Source organism: Trachypithecus francoisi, unplaced genomic scaffold (assembly GCF_009764315.1).
Source record: "Trachypithecus francoisi isolate TF-2019V2 unplaced genomic scaffold, Tfra_2.0 Lachesis_group18, whole genome shotgun sequence".
Classification (NCBI taxonomy): domain Eukaryota; kingdom Metazoa; phylum Chordata; class Mammalia; order Primates; family Cercopithecidae; genus Trachypithecus; species Trachypithecus francoisi.
This window is the reverse complement of record NW_022681463.1, coordinates 16,941,637-16,961,872: the sequence shown is the minus strand read 5'-3', so window position 1 is coordinate 16,961,872 and position 20,236 is coordinate 16,941,637. Positions and strand designations below refer to the sequence as shown.

At 43.4% G+C, this 20,236-nt stretch overlaps 1 protein-coding gene across 3 annotated transcripts in view; it reads left to right on the top strand.

The window, feature by feature from the left end:
• FARP1 (FERM, ARH/RhoGEF and pleckstrin domain protein 1) overlaps positions 1-20,236 on the top strand; it is a 314,718-nt gene that overhangs the window by 210,298 nt on the left and 84,184 nt on the right. For all 3 annotated transcript variants that reach the window (XM_033177386.1, XM_033177385.1, XM_033177387.1), the window contains exon 4: positions 18,092-18,134. In XM_033177386.1, the coding sequence (XP_033033277.1) occupies positions 18,092-18,134 (43 nt within the window). The remainder of the gene's footprint in view (positions 1-18,091; positions 18,135-20,236) is intronic.

Sequence of the window (20,236 nt, the reverse complement as noted above, 5' to 3'; positions counted from 1 at the left end):
CTGTAGTCTCAGCTACACAGGAGGCAGAGGCAGGACGTTGGCTTGAACCCGGGAGGCGGAGCTTGCAGTGAGTGGAGATCGCGCCACTGCACTGCAGCCTGGGTGACAGAGTGAGATTCTGTCTCAAAAAAAAAAGAAAGTTCCAAAATGCAGTGAAAGCACACAGTAGCAGAAATGATGACCAGCAGGTCATCTGACGGAATCTATTTTGGAAGGGCCACAGGCCAGTCTTGCTTGTATGACCTGAGGAAGAGCATCTCACCTTGTGAGAATCGTAAGCACCAGCTGGATTTTTCCCCTCCGCCCCAGACACAGTTGCTTGATGATGTCTCTTAGCATGTGGCCCAGTGTCTGGGATCCATTAAACTGTTCCAAAAGCATTATTTACAGAAACGTGTTACCATCGTTATTTTCATTGCTATTATTTTTTAAATTGTGGTCAAAAACAAGTAACACAAAATGTATCATCGTAACCATTGGTAAGTGTGTAGTTCAGAAGTGTTAACTACATTTACTTTGTTATAGAGCAGATCTCTAGAATTTTTTTTATCTTGTGAAATGGAAACTCTACACCCATTGAACAACTCCCCAGATCCCCTTCCCCAGCCCCTGTTCTACTTTCTGTTACTGAGTCTATCCACTTTAGACACCTCGTCAGGTAAGTGGAATCATGTGGTCTTTGTCTTTTCATGACTGGCTTATCTCACTCAGCATAATGTCCTCGTGGTTCATCTGTGCGATGGCATGCAATAAGATTTCCCTCGGTTTTAAGGCTGAATACCATTTCCATTGTGTGTAGTCACCATGTCTCCAGTATCCATTCCTCCATGGATGGACTCTTAGATTGCCATCACCTCTGGGCCATTGTGAGCCGTGCTGCAATGAACGTGGGTGTGCCATCACTATTATTTTTTAATACCACCATTGTGACTGTCACCTCTGCCAGTCTTCATTTGGGAGACCATGCACCCATCTTCCAACCTGAGAAAAAGCATGGTTGGTTTCAGAATGCCCAGTCATCGGGCTGTAATGACTGGGTTCACCCATTTCTCTGTGTATGATGCATGGGAAACGAGTTTACCCAAAGCACCTGGCATGCCAGGTTGTGAGTCCTTGTCTCTAGGCAATAAGTTGTTGAATTTAGGCAGCTTGAATTTCTGCCCAGCCTTCTGTCTTTCTTCTCATCGTTTCTGTCTTATAAATACCCAAGTCAGAGGCTTATTCATAGTAAGGATGTGAAGGAGTTTAAGGGGAAAATAAGTGTTTTTCATAGTCTAAGATGTGTTTCTCAAGATGGTAAATAAGCTAGCGATCATTATGAAATAATTATGTTCTACTCTTAATTAGACTTGTCCCAAGGCTCGTCAATTAAAAGAGTTGATTGCGGTGTTGACACGCACGCTTGGTCTGCTTCTGCACTTGGCTCTTGGCCTGCTCTTGCTCTTGTCCAGCACTGTCCCTAAAGGATTTCTCCAAGGAACAGAAAAGTGTTTTAATCAGCTGTTTAAAAGTATAGATTGAGCTTTCCATGGCAGAAACACTGTTGATCATGGGAACCAAGACCCTGAGCTTAATACGGCTGCTAATTGGCACATAAAGTCTGAAGGCTGGGAAAGGGCCAGAAAGCCATTAGATTGCCATGGGGCAAGCTTCGGGAGCTAGCCAGGGGATTCCCTCGAAACGGACTTCACAGGATTCTTGCTAAAACTGGACACGGAAACCAGAGGCTGAGGCCTCATGGAGAAGAAGAGCCTGGCTGAAGTTCAGGCCTGGTGAGAGCCTTTGTTACACTCCACTCTGTCTTCACAGAGCAGAAGCATCCGTAGATGTGACATGAATGGACGTGGCTGTGTTCCAGTACAACTTTATTTATGGGCACAGAGATGTGGCTTTCATATAGTTTTCACATATCACAAAATGTGATTCTTTTGATTTTTTTTTTTTAACCACTGAAAAATGTAAAAGCCAATCTCTGCTTCGGGCCTGTGCCAGAGCAGGCAGCAGGCTGGCCGGATTTGGCCCATGTGCTGTAGTTTGCCAGTCACTGTGGTAGGTATTTTGTCATCCAGATTTTACAGTGAGCGAATCCAGAGAAGTAAGGTGCGCAATCCTTAACAATGAAGTGTGTCACCGGGATCCACACAGAGCCTCCCTTAGCCAAAGCTCACATTCCGTGTGTCGCACGTGGCTGCCTGTCCTCGGATCTCCCGTCTGAAAGAGCTGCACAGACCGTGACAGCAGAAATAGTTGTATATGGAAGATTTATCTCATTGGCCTGTTGAGGCTTAGCTGGAAAAGCCCTGCACTGTGGCTTGTAAACCTGTTTAAACATTTGCTTTGTCATTTAGCTGCTAGGTCGATTCTTGCTTGATTCTGCACTTCCTCTGAGAAACGGGAGGAATAAATGACCGTTTTACAAGGTTATTATGAGGGCTAATCAGATACTTAAGAATGATGAGCCCAGCAGGTCTCATGAGCACATAGTAGGTCCTCAGATATCTGTTGTATTTCATTTTTGCAGTCTAACTCAGAAACCAGTGAAGCCAGCCCACCACTCTTTTGTTAAAATGACATTGCAGCTGGGCGGGTGGCTCATGCCTGTAATCCCAGCACTTTGGGAGGCCAAGGCAGGCAGATCACTTGAGTCAGGAGATTGACACCAGCCTGGCCAATATGGCGAAACACCGTCTCTACTAAAAATACAAAAATTAGCCAGTGTCGTGGCACGCGTCTGTAGTCGCAGTTACGTGGGAGGATGTGGCAGGACAATCACTTGAACCCAGGAGGCGGAGGTTACAGTGAGCCGAGATTGCACCACTGCACCCCAGCCTGGCAACAGAGCGAGACTCCATCTCAAACAAAACAAAACAAAAGACATTGCTCACTGGGCTGATAAAAACCATTCTAGTTTCTTATAAATAAATACTGGTGAAGCTCCAGGAAGAAGATTGGCACCTTGTCATTCATTTTCTGTCCTCCATGCTAGGAGAAAAGCTTTGTCAATAGTGGGGCTGCTTTTGAGGGGCAGGAGGTCATGGAAACTGCGGCTCCCGGGGATGACAGGCATTCCTTGCTGGAGGTTTCCAGACCCTGCTGGAGTCAGACACACCTCCTTCATCTGTGCTTAGCCGCAGCCTCTGCCCTCGCCTCTTCCTGGGGGTCTGAGGACCTCTGAGGTGAGGAGGAGCTTTTTGAGGAACGTGGCAGGTGTAAAGGATGAAGAATGTTGCGGGAAGCTAGCAGAGGTGAGCTTGTACAGCGGCTCAGTCACCCTGAGGGACAGCACCATCTGATGGTGACTGTGTTGACAGGCAGGTCCCTAGGGGAGGCAAAGCGCCCCTCAAGCAGAGAGTCTGGGAGGACAGGTCCCTTGGAAAATACAGCCATGGGGGATGCTCCAGCTCGCAAGTGAGAAGGAGAATAACGGATTTGGGGGATTTTGGGGTGTTTGTTTAATTAATAGTTTTAATATTTGCATTGCAGTTTTAAGTTGACAACAAAATTGAGCTAAAAGTACAGAGGTTCCTACATGCTGCTCCCGCTCTGTCCGTACATACAGTGTCCCCCGTTACTGACACCGAGCCTTAGGTGTGGCATGTGTGTCCTCACTGATGGGCCAGTGTCAGTCCATCATCATTCATTCACGGCAGTCCAAACTTGACATGAGGCTTCACTCTTGTCGTTGAACATTCTGTGGGTTTTGACACATGTATCTCCAGATGTGCCTGGAGTTATGCATCCACCACAACAGTATTACAAAGAGTTGTGTTACCGCCCTGATCCTTCCGTGTGTTCCTCCAGTTCATCCTGCTCTCCTCGTGAGCCCCTGACAACCTCTGCTCTTTTCCCTCTATGCTTTTTAATTTTTTGTACTCTGATACCTGAGGCCTTGTTGACTGGGGAGCTGCTTCCCTTCCCCGGGCTAGCCAATTCTTAGAGATGGCAGATGGCTCCCTGTGAATGTACCTTTTAATTGCCAGTTAACCAGTCCAGAGCCCTCTCCAGCCACCTCCTTCCTGCTGGTTTTCACACTCCAAGAGGCAACAGTCCCCAGCCTTAGAGGCACTCCAGGGCCAGGTACCCACAACCAGAGCCAGCCACACCCCGAGCCCACAGAAATGATGCAGATCAGCCCGTGCTAAACCTGCTTCCCCTGCCCAGCCTTGCCTCCCCACGGAAGTGATCCTGCCCTTGTTCCCCTGCCCCTCTCCCTCTGCCTCCGGCCCACTCCTGGTACTTCCTTGTGGAGTAGTGGGCCCCCTCCTCTTGGGAACTGTGAATAATAAACCCTCTTCTGAATGGCAGTGGCCTTCTGATCTGTTGGCTATGTCATACCTGAATAAGAAATGTGCTTGCGTCAGGCCATTCGTGTTGCTATAAATAAATACCTAAGGCTGGGTAATTTATAAAGACAAGAGGTTTAATTGGCTCATGGTTCTGCAGGCTCTACAAGCATGGCGAGGCCTCAGGAAGGTTTTACTCATGGCAGAAAGTGAAGTAGGAACAGGCGTGTCATGTTGCAAGACAGGGAGCAATTGGGGGTGGGGGCACCACACACAAACACCCAGATCTCCTGTGAACTCTGAGTGAAAACATGCTTATTACCCAAGGGTCTGGTGCTAAACCACTCATGAGAGACTCGCCCCTGTGAACCAGTCGCCTCATGCCAGGCCCCACCTCCAACACTGCGAAGCACATTTCAACAAGATTTGGAGGGCACAAATACCCAAACCATATCAGTGGTTAAAGAAAAAATACATGGAAATATTAATATGTTTCAAAATGGATATACAGTTCTAAGAAGATGGCGGTGGTGGTGGAAGGATCGTTTTTAGATCTTCTCAAACCCAAGGTCATACGTAAAGACAGCTACTTAGCAAGATCAAAAACCCACAGACAACATCTGTGGCAAAACTAGATGCCAGAGTAAGTCCTAGACCCCAAAGAACAAGCAGCTGGAGACAACATCAGCCGGCCCCAAGGCCTGCACGCCACGGGTGTCTGGTTAGGAAGGAACGAGGAAACAATAGAGCATCCGGCGGATGGGAGAAGAGAACCCTCAGATTGCCGCTGGAAATCACAGGGGAGTGGTTTGAGAGAGCAGCTGAAATGGGTAAGGCCTGACAGGGCTGGAGCAGTTGTGCTCCAGTGACCACAAACTGCCCCTTTAGACAGGCCACCACTCAAGAGAGACTACCGAGAAGGGAGCCCAAATGGAACTGAGTTGGGACAACAGAGAGAAATGACAGAGAAGGGGAGGGAAATCAAGCCAGGGAACTTGAAAAAGCATGCTTCCATATCCTTCAACACTGTACAGAAACAATAGACAAGGAGGCTCTGGGAGTAGCTTGGAAAAGCTACTGTGAACCATGACTACTTCTAAATAGGTTAGGAAACAATTTTCACATAAAAATGAGTAATGTATCAAGGTCATAATATTTAAAAAACAGAGACTTCAATGTGTTTTTCCTGAGACACCATGTTTAGCCTTGCCAAAGGATCCAGGTGGATCCAGCTGCCAAATTGCAGAAACTACAGAAAAGACGATCATGTTGAATACTACTGTGAGTGTGCAGTTAGCAAAATCCAAACTCCAGGAAACCCTACACGTCAACAGTGAGGAAAAGAAAGAGATGGAAGAGGAAGCTATAGATTAAACAGTATAAACTCCTGCCCTCTACAGGTAACCTCTATGCAGAGTTTCAGAGTAACCGCATAGGTTTGTAATGTTTTATTTCACCACATGGTGCATCTTTATACACTAGAGTTTAGTCTTAAGACTAAAGACTAAGCAATTTGGGGGTGGGGGCACCACACACTTTTAACCAGATCTCCCATGAACTCTGAGTGAAAACATAGTTATTACCCAAGGCGATGGTGCTAAACCACTCATGAGTCTTAAGACTAGAGTGGTTGAGTCTTAAGATTAAACTCTGGTGTATAAAGATGCACCGTGTGGCGAAATAAAACATTACAGACTTATGCAGTTACTGTGAAACTCTGCATAGTGGTTACCTGTAGAGGGCGGGAGTTGAATTTGGAAGGAGTTGACCAGCAGAGTTCTATTTCTTGACTTGGTTGATGGATACAAGGGTGTTTACCATCTAATAATTTGCTAAGCTATACATATGCTTTGTGCAGTATTATTATTACTATTATTATTATTACTTTTTGAGATAGAGTTTCACTCTTGTTGCTCAGGCTGGAGTACAGTGGCTCAATCTCAGCTCACTGCAACCTCTGCCTCCCGGGTTCAGGCAATCCTCCTGCCTCAGCCTCCTGAGTAGCTGGGATTACAGGCATGCACCACCATGCCCAGCCAAGTTTGTATTTTTAGTAGAGACAGGGTTTCTCCATGTTGGTCAGGCTGGTCTCGAACTCCTGACCTCAGGTGACCCGCCTGCCTTGGCCTCCCAAAGTGCTGGGATTACAGACATGAGCCACCACGCCCGGCCTGCTTTGTGCAGTTTTAAGCATCTGTTTATTTTAGTATTAAATATTTTTTAAGGTTGAAAGGAAAAAGGTATGAAGCAGAATAAGCAAATGATAGTTTAAAGGGTTGTATAGCGTTTTGTCTATAGTTAACACTGTGTTGCATGCTTAAAATTTTGAGAGGGTAGAGCTCATGTTAAGTCTTCTTATCATAATTTTTAAAAGTTCAATTAACTATAATACCCATGTGAAATCTTTTGAAATGAATCATTTGAAGCCTATGAAAATTAAACAAATGATTTTAAAAATAGTTTAAACTGAGTAATTGATGTTTTACAAGGACCATGCCTGAGGTCTGCTGAATCCTGGTTAAGAAGTAAAGATTGCAGATATTAAAGCTTCCCATCCAAGTCAAGGCTCCCTGAAACCCCCCCCCCCCATTGCATTGTAACATTGTCTTGGTTTGATTCCAAAACTTCCCTTCACATATATCTCTAATACCAAATCCTGCTTGATGAATTCAGTACACAAGTGCATAGGGATGGCCTGGACTACATTTGATATTGTAGTTTGGTTTACAGATCTGTCTTTAATTTGTTTTTCATTTAAAGCTTTATTTTTGTAAATACAGAAAACCATATTCTACAGTTTTCAGTTCAAATTTTATTAAACACAGCTTCCTTCACCAGGTTAGTGATGTCAAAAAGGGAAGGTAGGGGGAGGTAGTAGGATAGATTAAAAGAGACTTAGAGGACATAACCAGTTATGAAACACGGTCCTGGTTTGAGCATTAGTTTTGACAGATTATCAGTAAGGATATTCCTTAGTTAACTGGAGGAATTTGAATATTGCCTGAGTATTTGATGAGAGGAAAGTTTACAAAATGGAAAGGTACAAATCTTTGAAAAAAGAAGTAGCTGATAAAACAATTTTGAAAAGAGTCTGGTAGGATTCTTATTAAACTAAATATGCAACGATTTTTTGACACAGCGATTCCACTCCTAAGTATTTATGTCAGAGAAATGAAAGCATATGTTCATAAAGATAAGAATATTCTTTGCAGTTTTATTCATAACCCCAAACTGGAGATCGCACACGTACCCATCAAGAGAAGAATGGATAAACAGACTATAGTATACTACATTATGTAGAGGGAAAGAGGTCTTAGACAGAAGTATATTTTCCTTTATCCAGAGTTCTTAAGCATTAGGTAATGAGCAGTTGAAACGTAGCTAGTGCAAGTTGAAATGTAATCTAAGTATGAAATAGACGTGGGAGCCCAAAGAGTACCAAAGAAAGCAAAATATCTCAGTAATCGTGTTTTTATATTGATTACATATTTAATCGGTAATATTTTGCATGGGTGGGGTTAAATAAAATATGAAAAAAAAATTTTAATTTCATTTTGGTGACTGGGCAAGATGTCTCACACCTGTAATCCTAGCACTTTGGTTGGCTGAGGCGTGTGGATCACTTGAGCTCAAGAGTGTAAGATCAGCCTGAGAAACATGGTGAAACCCCTCTACAAAAAAATACAAAAACTAGCCAGGCATGGTGGCTCACACCTGTAGTCCCAAGCTACTTGAGGGGGCTGAGACAAGAGGATCACTTGAACCCAGAAGGTAGAGGTTTCAAGCGTGAGCCAAGATCACGCTGCTGTACTCCAGCCTGGGTGACAGAATAAGACACTGTCTCAAAAGAATAAAAAATCTCATTTTGGTTTTTAAAAAGTATATGAATGTTTATATTCATACACATCTCATATAATGAGAGATCTGGACATGTATGTGCTAAGGCAGTGGTTCTTAAAGCGTGGTCCCCAGACCAAGAAGCAGCATCCATATTGCCTGAGAACTGGCTAGGAATGCACATTCTCAGGCCCCATCCCAGATTAAGAACTCTGGGAACAGGGCCCGGTGATGGATGTTTCAACAAGCCCTTACCTAGGGCAATTTTAATACATGTTCAACTTTGAGAACCACTTCCTAAAGTGTTAACGATGATCTCCTAATGGTGAAAAATATACTTTTAAAATTTTTGCTTATTTGAATTATCTAATTTCCTAGATTACGTATGTTTAAATTGTAATAGATTATTTTTTAAATTAATAGGGGTTTTTTTTTTTTTTTGGCATCCCACAAAGGTTGATTTCTTTGTGGCATCCACAAATTGTGTTTTCATTTTCAATACTTCCTCATTTCCCCTTGGTTTCTTATTTATTTAAAAGTATGGTATTTAGTTTCCAAATTTGTGGGGGATTTTTCACAAATTCTTCAATTGTTGCTTTATAATTGAATTCCATAGTGGTCAGAAATTGTAGTTCATATGACATGAAGCTTTTAAAGTAATTTACTGATATTTGTTTTATGGTTCAGAATATGTCTTATTTTGGCAAAGTGTTTTACATGCACTTGAAAAGACTGTATGTTCTGTGTTGGGTAGAATATTCAGTATATGTCAATGAGGTTATGTTGGGTGATAGTGTTTTTCAAATCTATTATTTCTGCCTGCATATTAATATTGAGAAAGAAATATTAAAATCTCTGTAAATGTTGGTTTGTCTACAGTCGTGCATCACTTAACGATGGCTATATGTTCTGAAAAATGTGTTTTTAGGCAATTTCATTGTGCGAACATCACAGAGTATACTTAAACAGGTGGTATGCCTACTGCACACCTAGGCTATACGGTTGTCTCTATAGCATATTACTGTGCTGAATACAGTAGGCAATTATAATGGTAAATATTTGTGTTTCTAAACTAAAAAAGGTACAGTAAAAATATGGGATTATAATATATACCACTGATGTATTATGTGCCTGTCCTTAACTGTCATTATGCGGTGCATGACTGTTTCTCCTTGCAGTCTCATCAGTTTCCTCATCATGATGTATTTTAAAATTGTTATTAAGTGTATAAATATTTGAGATTGTTTTGTGCTCTTGACTGAGTGACTCCATTATTAAGAAATTACCCTTTTAAATTTTTATTTATTTATTCATTTTTGAGACAGTCTCGCTCTGTTGCCCAGGCTGGAGTGCAGTGGCACAATCTCGGCTCACCGCAACCTCCACCTCCCAGGTTCAAGCAATTCTCCTGCCTCAGCCTCCCGAGTAGCTGGGACTACAGGTGCCCACCACCACGCCCAGCTAATTTTTATATGTTTAGTAGAGACAGGGTTTCACCATGTTGGCCAGGCTGGTCTCGAACTCCTGACCTCAGGTAATCCACCTGCCTCCCAAAGTGCTGGGATTGGGCGTGAGCCACCGAGCTCGGCCAAGAAATTACCCTTTTAAAAATCCCCAGCAGTATTCTTTATTCTTACATCTGCATTGTCCAACACTAATATAGCCAATTCAGTTTTTAAATTATTATTTTTTAGTATGGTATACTTTTACCCTTTTTCATTTAACTTATTTGTATCTTTACATTAGCAGTGTGTTTTTGTAGGCAGCATATACCTGCCTCTTTCTTTTTTAATCCAGACTAACAATCCTTGCCTTTTAATGGGGGGTGAAGAGTTTAGACCATTTACATTTAATGTGATTATCGATATAGTTTAAATTGGACACCTTGCTGTTTGTTTTCTTTTTGTCTAGTCATCATCCTTTGTTCCTTTTTCTTGCCTTCCTTTCAATTGAAATTTTTTGATGATTTCATTTTATATCCTTTGTTGTTATACTCCCTTTTGCTTATAGTACCAGTTTTCTGAGAACCTATTGACAATGGTAAGTGAGGACGTACTGTAAATTAGGCAGCTTAAGTGTTCTACAGTTTTGTTGCTCTTTTAATTTTGTGTGTGTTTCATTTTGGATTATTTCTATTGTTAGGTCTTCAACTTTACTAATATTTTCTTCTGCAATACTGATCTGCTGTTACAGTCATCCAGAGAGCATAACGTTTTCTATCTCACAGTGCAGTTTTCACTGTAGAAGTTTAGCTTGGATCTTTTTTTACATCTTCCATATCTCAACTTTGCAAACATATGGAATATAGTTAGAATAATTATTTTCATGTCTTTCTCTGTGGATTCTGTCATTCGTGTGAGTTCTAGGTTAGTTTTTATTGACTTTTGTTTGTTTCCTTGTGGGTCACATTTTCCTGCTTCTTGTACCTGATTTTTAGAAATTGGATGTGAGATATGCTGCATACTTTTGTATTACTCTAAGTTTTACTGAATTTGTTCTGGGATACAGTTATTTGGAAGCAATTTGATCCTTTTGGATTTGGCTTTTAAGACTTGTTAGCTGGGACACTGTAGGGCATAGTCTGGGGTGAATTTTTCCTGACTACTAAAGCAGGACTCTTCAGCACTCTGCCAAGGCCCCAAGAATCATGAGGTTTTCCAGACTGGCTGATGGGAATAGGTAGTATTCCTGGCCCCCTGTAAGCACCAGGCACTGTTACCTCTAATACATTCCTGTTTTGTTTTGTTTTGTTTTGTTTCATGACCTTGACTACTTCCCACACATTCAAGAATAACCCCCTGTAGCTCTCCTAAGTTTTCTTTAGGTATCTTTCTACTCTCTGGTGCTCTGCCCTGTGAACTCGCATCCCTTTGGCCCCCCTGAACTCTCCCCTCCATCTCTTCCACTCATGGATTTGGCCACATCCTACCTGTGTTCCTTCTTCCTACGCCAAAACCTGGAAACTCACTCAAGGCAGCAAGCTGGGGCGCTTACAGGGATCGTATTTCCATTTTCCTGTCCTTAAAGATCACCGTTTCTCATTGCTTGGTGTCCTGTGTTTTCAGATCTGTTGCGTTATATATATTCTCCATTTTTGGAGTTGTTTTATGTAGGAAAATAAATCCAGTTCCTGTTACTCTATTTTGACCAGAAGTGAAAACCTCTAGAAAGTAATAGGTGTTTACAGGGAAAGTCACACTTAACATATTTTTTTAATATAACCAAATATAAAATTAATAAAGTAAAATAATTTTTTAAATTACTTTGAAACAAATTATTACAAAGAATTCACAGTCAAGTTTTTTTTTGTTTGTTTCTTTTTCTTGCTGTGTCACCCAGGCTGGAGTGCAGTGGCACGATCTTGGCTCACTCGAACCTCTGCCTCCCAGGTTCAAGTGATTCTCCTGCCTCAGTCTCCCGAGTAATTGGGACTACAGGCACCCGCCACCATGCCCAGCTAATTTTTTTGTAGTTTTTGTAGAGATGGGGTTTCACCATGTTAGCCAGGATGGTCTTGATCTCCTGACCTTGTGATCCGCCTGCCTCAGCCTCCCAAAGTGCCAGGATTACAAGCGTGAGCCACCACGCACTGCGCCGGGCTTTTCTTTTAGGAGTCAGCTGCAGAAAAGACGAATTTGTTGCAGTGAGTTCTAGACACTGAATATTTTTCTATGACAAATATTTTCTTGGCTCCTATATATGTTACAGTTGACAGGTTGTTTTTGTCATATGCTGTTTTGGCAGTTAAGAAGAGAACTGAACTTTTGTTGAGTCCTTTAGCTTTGGAGGGAAGCATATTAGTCTTGGATTCAGCCAGACTTGATGTCAGATTCCAGCTGTGTGACATTAAGCAGCTCGAAGAAGCTCTCTGACCTTGGCTTCATTCATGAGTGAAATGACCACATTGTTTTAAATATTAAATGAGAATGTGTGGAGCACTTACCCGCTCCCTGGCACACAGTGGGTGCTCAAGAAATATTAGTCCTTTCCCTGCCCCTTGTCTTACATCAAGTAACTGTTTATCTTTTAATAACACCCTTTCCAAAACACCTGAAACATTCCAGTTGCTTATGAAATCCACTTAAAATGTTACTCACCAAAATAACAGGGGAAAAAAGGATGTTTTCAGAAAGGGGAGAACAGCTTTGGGGACAGTGATTCAGCTTGCCCTGCCTTTGATACACATTGGCCTTAGTATCTCCTCTCACCTGAGAGTACAGCCACGTGCCGCATACTGACCTCATGGATGACAGACTGTGTACGATGGTGGTCCATTAGATTATAATCCTGGATCTTCACTGTACCTTTTCTGTGTTTAGATGCACGGGTAGTTACCACTGTGTTGGAGTTGCCTCGGTATTCACAGTAAGGGGCTGTGCAGGTTTGCAGCCTGACAGCAGTAGTCTGTACCTGGCCTAGGTGAGTGGTAGGCTATGCCACCTAGATGTGTGTGAGTTCACTCTATGAAGCTCACACAATGCCGAGGTCACCTAACGATGCGTTTCTCAGACTGTATTTCAGTGCAAAGCAGCGTGTGTTCCAAACGAGGAAAGAAGCATTAACAAGGGATCAGAGACAAATCGGATTGGAGGAAAACAGGGTCCTGACTGAAACGGGCTCAAAGGCAGTATTGCAGCTGAATTGTGGAAAAACAGTGCTACGGGCTGAATTCGTCCCCTCCAAAATTGTGTGTGTTGAAACCCTAACCCTGACTTCCTCAGAATGTGAGCGTATTCAGAGATTGTGTTGGTTTTTTTTTTTTTTTTTTTTTTTTTGAGGTGGAGTCTCCTGTGTCACCCAAGCTGGAGTGCAGTAGCACTGTCTTGGCTCACTGCAACCTCTGCCTCCTGGGTTCAAGCAATTCTCCTGCTTCAGCCTCCCAACTAGCTGGGATTATAAGCATATGCCACCACGGCCGGCTAATTTTTATACTTTTAGTAGAGATGGGGTTTCACTTTGTTGGCCAGGCTGGTCTCAAACTCCTAACCTCAGATGATCCACCCACCTCGGCCTCCCAAAGTGCTGGGATTACAGGCGTGAGCACTCAGCTTAAGTCTCTAAAGAGGTGATTAAGTTAAAATGAGGCCCTTGGTGTGGGCCCTACTCTTTAAAAGAGGCCACTTGGACACAGACACTGGAAATGCTCACACAGAGGAAAGACCAGGCAAGGATGCAGCGAGGTGGCAGCCGTCTGGAAGCCAGGGATGGGAGCTCTAGGAGAACTCACAGCCGCTGGCACCTTGAGCCTCCAGAATGGTGGGGGAATAAATTTCTGTAGTTCACGCCATCCAGTCTGTGGTCTTTCGATATGGCAGCCTCAGCAAACTAATAAATACAGTAGGCCTTCAAACCCTGGCAGAAGTGCCTGGATTCAGTAAGCAAGTGCATCTTTGAATCCTACTGATGGGGAATGAGATTTCTCTAGAGGTCCATTCATTTCAGCCAGATGCCTTTCCAGTCAGGCCATGTGGATGTGTAAGTGTGTTCAAGAGATCAGCGGCATGGATTTCAGTGAGAACAGGGGCTACAGTTTGGTTGAAGGGGTAGGGGTTTGGGGTTAAAGAGATCATAACAAATGTGACCCTCTAGAGAAAGCTTATGGTGTTTCTGTTGCCTTTTAACTAATCTGTAACTGGTTTCAGTGTGCTTAGGATGCGGGATAAAGTGACGAGCCCGGGATGACCCAGTCCAGCTCTCCTCGCCTCCTCATGACCCTCCCTGCATAGCAAAGGCCAGTGCTTTCACTGCAGTTGACTGGCAACCTCTTTTTTTCTTTTTGCTGCTCCCAGCTCATCCATTTCTAATGATTTAAGTACAACGTGCCCCAGACCTTCTCCCTCAGCTCTGCGGTCTGGCTGAGAAACAGATAGGTCCCCACAGGCCGTGCGTCCTCACCCAGCCTCGCTGGGTTGGAGTGTGATCGGCGCCTTGTAGCGTTCCCGCTGCGGAGCTGCTGAATACGCTGAGTTACCCAGGCCCATCTTGCGCTCCCAGCCCCACGTGTTATAAAACCACATGCTCCCTTGGCTCACATCGGCGCTTGTGTGTGATGCTTTCCACAGAAATGCCAGAAACAGAGGAGAGATGTTTAAAAACAATTCATAAAATAGGCAACCACACTGCCAAAGTGTCACTGATTCGTCCTGGGCAGTTTGCAGAAGTTTAGGCTGGTTCTGTGGCCACCCTGGCAGTGGTGAGAGAGTCTAGTGTTCGGGACAGCAGGCTCCCAGTGGGCTCTCTGGTTAACTCATGCTCTCAGGCAGCAGGACTCTTTGGAAACTTCTCTACTCTCCTCAATCCTCCAGCCCTCTGATTTTACAAGGGAAATAGAAGGCATCAGAGAGGAGTTTTCTTCTTTTCCTAACACAGAAAATGAACCTCCTTGGATCTGTCATTAGCCAGTGTCCTGGGTTTTAGAGCTCTGTCGTCGCATCATCTCAGGTCTCTTTGGACACCAGTCATCACCTCTTGCCCCTATTTTCAACCCCTCCCTTTCTTAAATACACCCAGGTCATTCCAATTAAAAACAAGTAAATGGGCTGGGGACGGTGGCTCACGCCTGTAATCCCAGCACTTTGGGAGGTCGAGGCAGGTGGGTTGCTTGAGCCCAGGATTTCAAGACCAGCCTGGGCAATATGGCAAAACCATGTCTCTGCAAAAAATATGAAAATTAGCCAGGCCTGGCCTCATGTGCCTGTAGTCCCAGCTACCCGGGAAGCTGAGGTGGGAGCCCAGGCTCAGGATTGCCTGAGCCTGGGAAGTTGAGGCTATGCCACTGCACTCCATTCTGGGTGACAGAGTGAGACGCTGTCTCAAACAACAACAACAAAACAAGCAAATAAACAATACCCTTACCTGATTCCCAAGCCAGCTACCCCCCATCCTGTTGCCTCTTGCTTCACAGCCAAGCTTCTTGATGAAGGCATTCATTCTCTTCCCCACCCACCAGATGTTCAGACCCATCGCTGGGTCAAGTGACCCGGTGAATCACTGAATCAAGTACTGGTTCTCATCTTCTGTGAGTTTGAGACAGTTCTCAGTATTCTTCCTTTGCGGACACTGTCATCCCACGATGTCCATGATACAGTTCTCTCCTTCCTTTCCTTCGCGCCCCCTCTGCTCCTACCTGGCTGTCCATGGTGGACGTATTGGCCAATGCTCATGCATTTTATTTCTTTAGATTCTATGCTGGCCATCTTATCCCACATGGAGTCAGGGTGGTGGCGACCTGTAAATGTGAGATGTCTTGCCTAGGCTTCTCCTCTGAGCTCCAGATGAATGTATGTCATTGTTTGTATACTGTCTCTTCCTGTATGATCCAAGGGCACCTCAGAAAATTAACATGGCTAGAAGCTCTCAGCCCCAGTCATCCTGCAGTGCTCCTTATCTCTGGAGATGGCACCAGTGTCTGCCCAGATGCCCGCTGCAGAAATCTCAGTGTCATTCCAGTTATTGTCACCTTCCTTCCTTTGGCGTCATATCCATCAGTGCATTCCACTGGTTTTTAGCTCTTCAATTGTTCTTGAATCCACCTACTTTCTCAAACTCTACTTCTGCCATTCTGGTTCAAAATACTGTCCTGTCTTGCCTGGACAATTGCCAACAGCTCAACCTGCATCCCTTCTTGTTCCTTCTAACCTGTTGTCATGCTGCCAGACTCATCTTGTAAAAATGCATATCTAATCGTGTCCTCCCCACGGGGTAGGTCCTTCCCATTGTTTTAGGGTAAGGACAAAGCATCTGATTGTGGCCTTGGTGGGGCCAGTCCTCTTCCTGACCCACCTGCCCTGCCCTGCAGCCGTGATGATCGTCCGGGCATCAGGACTAGGGTTTTTACTGTCTTTCTTCATAGATTCTGCTTGTCTTTCTTCCCTTTCAGATCTTAGCACAGGATCATTTTTAGGGAAGCTTGCTCCCTATCTCTGCTCCTTCCATGTGTATTGCATACATAGAGAATTTTCTGCATATTGTGGTGTTTTGACATCTTAAAAGACCTTTGTTGCTAAGAAGAGACGGCGGCTCCCAGTGCTAGCCAATTCTTAGAGCTGGCATGGCCCAGCTGGGGGCACCACCTTTGATATACGAGGAAACCAGTCCAGGGCTGCCTCCTTTATCTGACCCGCCCATCCCTGGGAGCAATATTCCTCTGCCTGAATCATCTCAGCGCCTGGTCACAAGCAACTCCAGACCACTCCTATAATTAAGAGACTGCCAAAATTATTCCAACGAGCCAGTCCTAAACTGTGTACCCGGCCTTGCCCAGCCATGGAAATCTCAATAAAGGTCTAGGCTCTCCTGTGGCTCCTGTCTTTTGAATTTTTTTTTTTTTTTTTTTTTTGAGACGGAGTCTTGCTCTGTCTCCCAGGCTAGAGTGCAGTGGCATGATCTTGGCTCACTGTAGCCTCCGCCTCTCGGGTTCAAGTGATTCTCCTGCCTCAGCCTCCTGAGTAACTGGGATTACAGGTGCCTGCCACTGTGCCCAGCTAACTTTCCTATTTGTAGTACAGACAGGGTTTCACCACGTTGGCCAGGCTGGTCTCGAACTCCTGACCTCATGATCCACCCACCTCAGCCTCCCAAAGTGCTGGGATTACAGGTGTGAGCCACCGCACCTGGCCTGTCTTTTGATTTTTAATGTCTCTGTGGTAATGTGTCATATTGATGTACGTTATTCTACTTAATTTAGATTACTGTAAAAATGTTTACGATTATAAAAATGCTACAATTAGTATTCCTTGTGCGTGCAGAAATGCATAATTTCCCAAAGTGAAATGGCTGGATAATACTTTTTAGGCCTTCGGTCCTGATTCTCTGATAAGTCTCCAGAAAAGTTGTACTAATCCACACATCTATCAGTAGAGTAAGATAGTGCCTGCTTCCCTGAACCCTGGCCAACTTTGGCTATTATAAAGTATAAACATGCAAGTAAGCGTGTGTACAGCCATATCTAGATGGAAATTTAATGGGTAGAAATGGTATTTAATTGTTTTAATTTGCATTTCTAGTGCAAATTAGTCCTGAGCGTCAACAGTTTTCTGTTAGCTGTTGGTGTTTTCTCTTTGTAAATCGTATGTGGTTCTCAGCATGGTTTTCTAAAGGGCTGTTTCTCGTTTTCATATTTACTTACAAAACCCTCTTTATGTTAAGCGCATTAACTTAGTTTTGTCATATATGCAAATATGAGCTTCTGTGGAACCCTTTCAAATGACTAGAAATTCAACGGGGAGTTTAAAGAAAAAAACATGTGAAATGGGATGGTCAACTTACATTTCATTAATAAGGGCAGCAGGCTTCTCTCTTCCTTGAAAATTTTGTTACTCAAACTGTGTACCAAGAAGCAGATGTGTGAAAGAGAGTTTGGACTTTGAAGTTAGACAGACTGGATTTCAATCCTAGCAATGCCACTCTCTAGCTGAGGGACCTGGGACAGATTAGCCTCTGCAAGTCTCAGATGTCAGTCCTGGGTGACAAGAATCCCTCTGGCCTTGTCTGGAAAGGTCAGTAGCTTATAGGTAGCGCGTGGTGCAGAGGTGGTGGTCTGTAAATATTCATTCCCCTTCCGCATCCCTCAAAGATGTGTTGTTCTAGACACTTCTGTGTATTCTGTTTCAATAAGGAATGTATGTATTTCACTCAGCTAGTAGTCACTCATGAAATCATTCATTAATATTTTCCAAATAGGTAAATATGATCAACGTATAAATGAGAGTAGAAAAATTCTTAGTTAACCATGTGTATCTGAGTCTAGGAGCAATTTTAATTTTCAAGCTCAGGGATAATACTAGCAAATTAGGATCTGTTCTATAAAAGTGGTAGACAATGTAAGATACGGCATTCCGGAGAAAAATGGAACAGACGGCCTCATATCCTCAAAAATATTTTGATTTTAAACAGCTTTAAACAAAATCTCAAAATACTTGCACTCTTTCATTGAGAACTTGGGTCTCAATCTGTTCTTTTTTCCCCTCTAGGTGTGGCTGGATCTGCTAAAACCCATTGTGAAACAGATTAGAAGTAAGTATATACCATATGTTTAATAGTGACGTGAAATCTGAAGCCAGACAGTTTCACGTCTAGACATCTCTTGCCCTGTGGCATGAAGCACTAGAAACGCAAATTCTTCTACCCCATAATTGCTTTCCATCATCCACTAATCCATGTACTATTAAAATGTGTGTCTTCTGCAGTTTTAATGTGTAACAGTTTGGTAATCAAAACCAAACTGGGAAAATAAAATATCGTTTTGATTAACAACTGAAGCCTGCTATTATCTTAAACCCCAGAATAATTGAGCTTATCTTGTCTATGCCATTGTTCCTTTCTGTCACTTTCGAAGGGGAGAGGTGGAGCCATTTATTCATAACATTGTCTTTAGGTTTTTGGTCCTTCCTCTTCAAAGCCTGTGAAATCAGAATGCAAGTATTGTTTGGTTCAAAGGGTCGCCGAAAGTGTGTGTGCATGTGTGTGTGTGTGTTTTTCTGAGTAGCAAGCAGAACCCTGAAGGGAGCCTGGCATGTATGCATTTAGACTGTGTGTTGGAAAGAAAAGATTAAGGAATGGGTAGGAGAGGAACAAAGAAAAACAATGCTTGCTTTTTCTCTCTCTTCTTGTGTCTTCCCCTCTCTATACTTTGAGTTAAAATTCAGCATCTGGTCCTAATGTCATCCCAAATGGCCCTTCAATGTAGTCAGAGTCGGCCCTTCAATGTAGTCAGAGTCGGCCCTTCAATGTAGTCAGAGTCGGCCCTTCAATGTAGACAGAGTCGGGACAAAAATCTGAGAATACTGTATCCTTTTAGTTGAGCATGAAGCTTACAATACCTGAGGGATCGTTTGTATGTCCGATTAAGAAACCCCACTGGGCCACTTACAGCAATTTATGTGGATATAATAAACATGCAGCACAATTTCTGCGTGGCCCTTGCACAGTTGAAATTGATGTTGATCATCTACAATTTAAATTAAGCAGTTACTGCCAATGAAATGGCCATCATTTAATATTTGCTGGGTGTCTTGAACATGCCTGGCAGGCAATGACTAATGTTGGGGGTGAAGAGAAGGCCCCCGGCCTCATGGGCCCAGGTAGCATAGAGTCTAGAAGATTGACATTTGTCCCCTGCACGAAGGGAGCTGCTGACAGTGGGAAGGTGTATCTTTGACTCAGACCTGAAGACAGAGTTGACTGTGGTCGGGTCAGAGCTGGAGCATTAGTGCAGTTGTCTGCTCCATATGCTGTGACAGGCCATGTGTGACAAACCTGTCACTTGGCATTGAGTGCTAGCATCTTCCTAGTTTCAAGTTTTCTAAGGATCTGAGTAGCCACTCAGTGAAAATTGCAGAGAGTAAGTAGCACAGCCTTCTCGTCTTCCTCATTTTGCTACTGTTGTTTTGTGCTCCAGAAGTGACATGGAAGAGTTTGTTAATTTTCATGCCTTGTTTTTTTCCTCCCGATTTTGTATATATTGTCAACATCTTTATTTTATGTCTTTTTTGCATTTTTTAAACTTGAATATGTGATCACAGAAATTATAATACATAATAACTTTGTATATGGATTGTGAAAAGGAAAACAGACATGTTTTTGCTTTTGTAATACTACTGCTAAAATTTGGATTTCATTATGGTATCTTATATTTCATAGAACATAAATGTATTGCTGTCATTCCAAATGGCAGACCTTTAAAGATGGCTTATCTTGTAGCTTACACATCAAAACAAAAAAACCCCAACCCAAATCCCAGAGGATGATGATGATGACTATTATTATTTTTGAGATGGAGTCTTGCTCTGTCGCCCCAGGCTGGAGTGCAGTGGCACCATCTCAGCTCACTGCCATCTCCGCTTCCTGGGTTCAAATGATTCTCGTGCCTCAGCCTCCCGAGTAGCTGGGATTACAGGCGCCCGCCACCACGCCCAGCTAATTTTTGTATTTTGAGTACAGACAGAGTTTTGCCATCTTGGCCAGGCTGGTCTCAAACTCCTGGCCTCAGGTGATCTGCCCACCTTGGCCTCCCAAATTCCTGGCATTACAGATGTGAGCCACTGTGCCCGGCCACAGATTATTATTTTATAGTCTGTTTGTCCTGTTTTCTTTCTTTTTTTTTTTTCTTTTTAATT